This window comes from Zeus faber, assembly GCF_960531495.2.
Source record: "Zeus faber genome assembly, chromosome: 10".
Taxonomy (NCBI): domain Eukaryota; kingdom Metazoa; phylum Chordata; class Actinopteri; order Zeiformes; family Zeidae; genus Zeus; species Zeus faber.
Genome location: NC_137199.1, coordinates 32,357,094 through 32,361,904, shown reverse-complemented (window position 1 = coordinate 32,361,904; position 4,811 = coordinate 32,357,094). Strand labels below are relative to the sequence as shown.

Genomic DNA, 4,811 nt, shown 5'->3' with positions numbered 1-4,811 from the left:
CATGGACACTGTACAACACCGCGTAGAAAGACAACACACAGTCCCTTTTACTGCTCAACTTTGCAGAACTTTGTGCCTTTTCTTCCAGGAGAAAACTGTCCCGTTGATGTGGAGAATTTAAAGAAACGAAAAGAAAAGGAGAGAAGAGAAGAAAGGAAGGGTGAGCCCTGGCCCCTAGGAGCCGGGCTGTGCGTAACGGAGAGTTCCTAGAAAGAAAGGGAAAACTAAAACGAGACAGAAAGAAAGAAAGGAAAGAAAGAAAGAAAGAAAGAAAGAAAGAAAGAAAGAAGCACAGACTGGAGCGTCTCCTCGGTTCTTTTCTTCCACTTGGGTGGAACGGTGCGTTCTGGAGACTCAACGTGGAGCAGGAGACAGTGAAGGCAAAAAAGAAGGAGTTGCCATCTTGTTTTTAACTGCACGGACCTGTCTGTCGGTCAGCCTGTCTGTCTGTCTGTCTATCTGTCTGTCTGTCAGCCTGTCTGTCTGTCTCCCTCCCGCATTAGAACATGCCGGTCTTTACTAGCGTGGCTTTGGCTCCGTTCTGTCTCTGTAAGGAGGACAGGACGCTGGCGAACGGTCCGCCCAGTGAGTCCGGGATGGAGGTGATGGGCCCCGGGGCCGCGGCCCAGCCTTGGCCCGGCGGGACGGCCCCCATGCCCGCTGCCACCGAGTTCTTCACCTGCTCCTGTTGGTTCCCGTTGGAGCTGACCTGGACCCCGGTGGGGCTCGGCCCGGTGCAGTTGGAAGTGGGCACGGGGTTGGGCCCGGGGCCCCCGGTGCTGTCTGGGTCGGTGCTCTTGGCGTCCTTGTTGTCCTCGTCCCTGGCCTCGCTCTTCTTCCCGGATCCGTTCTTCGCCGCCGCCGCTGCGGCCGCGGCCGCGCGCTCCTGCTTCCGGAACTTGGCGCGTCGGTTTTGAAACCAAACCTAAAACCCAGAGACATGAGAATTAATCTGTTAGTTCTGTCAGTTTGGCCCAAATATAACGGTTTGCATCTTGTATGAAATGAATTTAAATAATGGATGTTTAAACGGGAAACGGTTCAAATCGTTTTCTTCTTCAACCAGATCCATAAAAACACATTTAAAAGAATAAACTTTTCCGAAACGCGTAAAAGCGATTTTACAGTAAACACAGTGGCCTGTGTCGTAAAAGCACAAAGGAAAATGAACCATCTTTAATCATTTTACATGATAAGAAGCGAGAAGACGTTTTAATATATAATTAGTTCTTGGTATAAGTCAAGTCATCATAATATGTTTAAATGACTTCTTCTTATTTGTGCCATAACTCCATCCGTGTGTGCGTAACTGTGCGTAATGCGCGTGCGCGTATTACGTTTCACTGCATATATGTATGGAAGTATGTATATGTATGTGACAAATAAATATCTTGAATCTTGCAGGCGGTGCCAGCAGCGCAGCGCACGGCGCACGGTGTGTACCTGCACCCGGGCCTCCGTCAGGTCGATCTTGAGGGCCAGCTCCTCCCGGGTGTAGATGTCCGGGTAGTGGGTCTCGGCGAACACCCGCTCCAGCTCCTTGAGCTGCGCACTGGTGAAGGTGGTTCTGATGCGGCGCTGCTTGCGCTTCTCGTTCAGCCCCCCGTGGTCCGTGAACAGCTTGTAGGGGACTGGGGAGGAACGCGTGGAAGATTATTAGTAATAATAATAATAATAATAATAATAATGATAATAATAATAATAATAATAGTTATAATAATAATAATAGTTATATAATAATAGTTATAATAATAATAATAATAATAATAATAATAATAATAATAATAATAATAATAATAATACAGCACGAGTCACTGTGCCATCAGTGCGTAAAGATGGAAAGATGTGATTATGGGTATGGGTCATTGTGTCAAATAAAGTCAATTGAAATTCAATATTTTGTCTAAAAATCCGTCCAGGCTGCTGCTCGTGTTCCATTAAGTTGTGATTACCTGCGGATTACCTCTGGACGTAACCTGTGATGTGGTTAATTGTGATGGTAACCCAATTGTTCCGCTCCAGATTAGGGCTCCGGTTTGGAAACTTGTCATAATGTTCCCCTCCGTCCTGTGCGCTGCTACTGTAACTCCAGCTCGGTGTCAATAATGAGCTTTAGTCTTTGGTTATCTAATTATTTTCGAAGCTTTATGTCTCATCGCAAAGTAAATAAATTATGCCGATCATTTTGGCAGCTTAAAATAATTCTGTTGGCGGTTTGGGTGTGACAGGGATAGTATAACCGCGTAACCGAATTAGCCCTTGCCTGCAATCGCTTCTAACGTGATAAATTCTTTCATTTGTGTAAGCAAATTTCGTTTGGTAAATACTAAACACAATTCCATTTTCAAATGCAATCAAGCCCTCCTATATACCCGGGATGGAGCTCCAGAGCTCCAGAGCCGCTTACCTGCGGCGTACGGGCTGCTCTGGTGGTCGCGCAGGGTCCCCAGGCTGCAGGAGCCCGGCGTCAGGGACGGGCACCCGGAGCTGGCCCCGAACGTGGTCCGGATCGGGTTGTACTGGAAGCCGCTGGCCTGGCTGCAGGAGCTGAAGTCCGCGTAGGCTGAGGCCAGGCTCGACGTGTCCATCCCGGCCATACATGACTCGTAGGCAGAGGAATTGAGGTAAGAATACTCCATTTTATACATTTGAAAAGCCTCGGTGGACTCAGAAAGATGCACTTCCCAGGGCTCAAAAAAAAGAGTCGAACGAACGCGAAATGAGATTTGGAAAAGGAGGCGGACGCGCGGAGCCGTGGCCGGAGCTCGGGACCGTGTGGAGGCTCGGTGTGATGTGCACTGCTCGGCGCCTGCTCCACAACTGGCCTCCTTTATAGGAGCCTAGCCCTGTTTTATGAAAAGCCCCCTAAGAGCCGCCTAGCCCCAGGTCTCCAGAGCATATAGTCCTCATAATAAACTTGGCTCTTTCCGCTTGGACAATAGCAGAGCGTTTGCTCTTATTGCGAGCGCTTTTTTACATGACAATAAGTCATCAGTCTATTGGGCTGGCACTGGGGGCCCGCGCTGTCCAACCTCCCTATCATTGATCCCTGCATCTCTAATTAGAATTTAATACCACGCCATTACGCGCCAAGCTCCCCTCCCCACCCCCACCCCCACCCCACTCCTCTCTAACCACCATCTTGCCCTTTAATTCAATCACACCACTTGGAAATAATGAAAGTTGGGTGACGATTCTCCCTGATCCAATTTCCTCCAAGCTTTTAAGCCTTTTAACCGCGCGTCTACCTTGGGCAGGATTTCACAGAGTATTCCCTCTCTCCATCTCCATCCCTCTCTGCCTCTCATCCCTCCATCCCTCACTCTCATCCCTCCATCTCTCTCCCTCTCATCCCTCCATCCCTCACTCTCATCCCTCCATCTCTCTCCCTCTCATCCCTCCATCCCTCACTCTCATCCCTCCATCCCTCACTCTCATCCCTCCATCCCTCACTCTCATCCCTCCATCCCTCCTCCCTCTCTCCCTCTCATCCCTCCATCTCTCTCCCTCCATCCCTCTCATCCCTCCATCACCCTCTGACTCTTTTCACTCTTCCTCTCTCGGTGCGTACCACACTGAAGCTGTGCGCGCCGACACACACACACACACACACACACACACACACACACACACACACACACACACACACACACACACACACACACACACACACACACACCTATCTCTTAGGTGCGCGTGACACCTTTCCATGTTTCCTCGTTTTGCGCATCAGTTGTTTATCATTTTCCTTTCATTTATTCTGACAGATTTATAATAAAAATTTTATCAAATTTAACGTTTCGATTTTTTTTATTTTTATTTCCAACCTTTTTTCATATCCGTTGTAAGTTGTTAGTTCGTGACCTTGTACGAATTTTAACGAAATAAAATTATATTTAAATATTATATTTGCTATATCTGAATGGAAATAATAATTATAATAATATTAAGAAATAAGAATAATAACAATAGTGTTTTATGGTCTTCATGACTTTAATATATATTTAAGGCGTCACTATTCGATTTTGACCTTGCTTTTATTTAATTTGAACGTTATTTATTTTCCTTTTCTTAAATCAGTGCGCTTAGTAAAGGCCTTTATTTCTAATTATTTCCTATTACTTCCTCTGCACAACGGGCTCCAAACTTGGGGCGGCGTTTTATTATCCAAACGAGTTTGTAATTACTTGTATTGCTTTCATAACTCCCTTTATTTGGCGAAGAACATTGTGTAATGAAGGTAACGAAGTGCGGATCAGCGCTGCGGCCTCTCGGAGCTTCTCTGCTGCTAATTCACTTTGTTTCCTAACGAAGTGAAGCACTTTGTGTGTTTACACTCCGCATGTTCCGAGGGTTCAGCTCTCAGATCTGGGAAGACGTTCATGTTTGGACGGAACCGGTTCCGTGCCCCTTCTTTCCTCTCACTGGGAATTCAAATCAAAACATCCAATGCAAGGTTCAGAAATGAGAATAAAATCTACACAAGTGGTTTTGAGATTTGTATCAGATGTTTGATGTAGATTGGAATTAAATAAAGAAAATAGAATATTTATTATTCTCTCTTATATCTTAAAATGGTATTGTAATATAATTTCTAACTTCATTGGTTTTCATCGATCATAATATAATTTTAAATATAAATATACATATAAAAACACTTTTTGACATGCGTAATACTTATTATAAATAATAATAATAAATTGTATTTGAATCGCACCTTTCAGACATGGGATGCGGCTCAAAGTGTTTGGTGTTATTATCCATAACATTTACTTATTGCCATAAAAAAAAACAATCCGTGAAGAATGGAG

The 4,811-nt window shown here is 45.3% G+C and overlaps 1 protein-coding gene across 1 annotated transcript; it reads right to left on the bottom strand.

The window, feature by feature from the left end:
- Positions 1–499: 499 nt before the first annotated feature.
- Positions 500–2,648, bottom strand: phox2bb (paired like homeobox 2Bb; the record flags this gene model as incomplete). Its single annotated transcript, XM_080008587.1, has 3 exons — positions 500–925; positions 1,444–1,631; positions 2,408–2,648. The coding sequence occupies 3 exons, from the start codon at positions 2,646–2,648 to the stop codon at positions 500–502; spliced, it is 855 nt and encodes a 284-aa protein (XP_079864713.1).
- Positions 2,649–4,811: the final 2,163 nt, after the last annotated feature.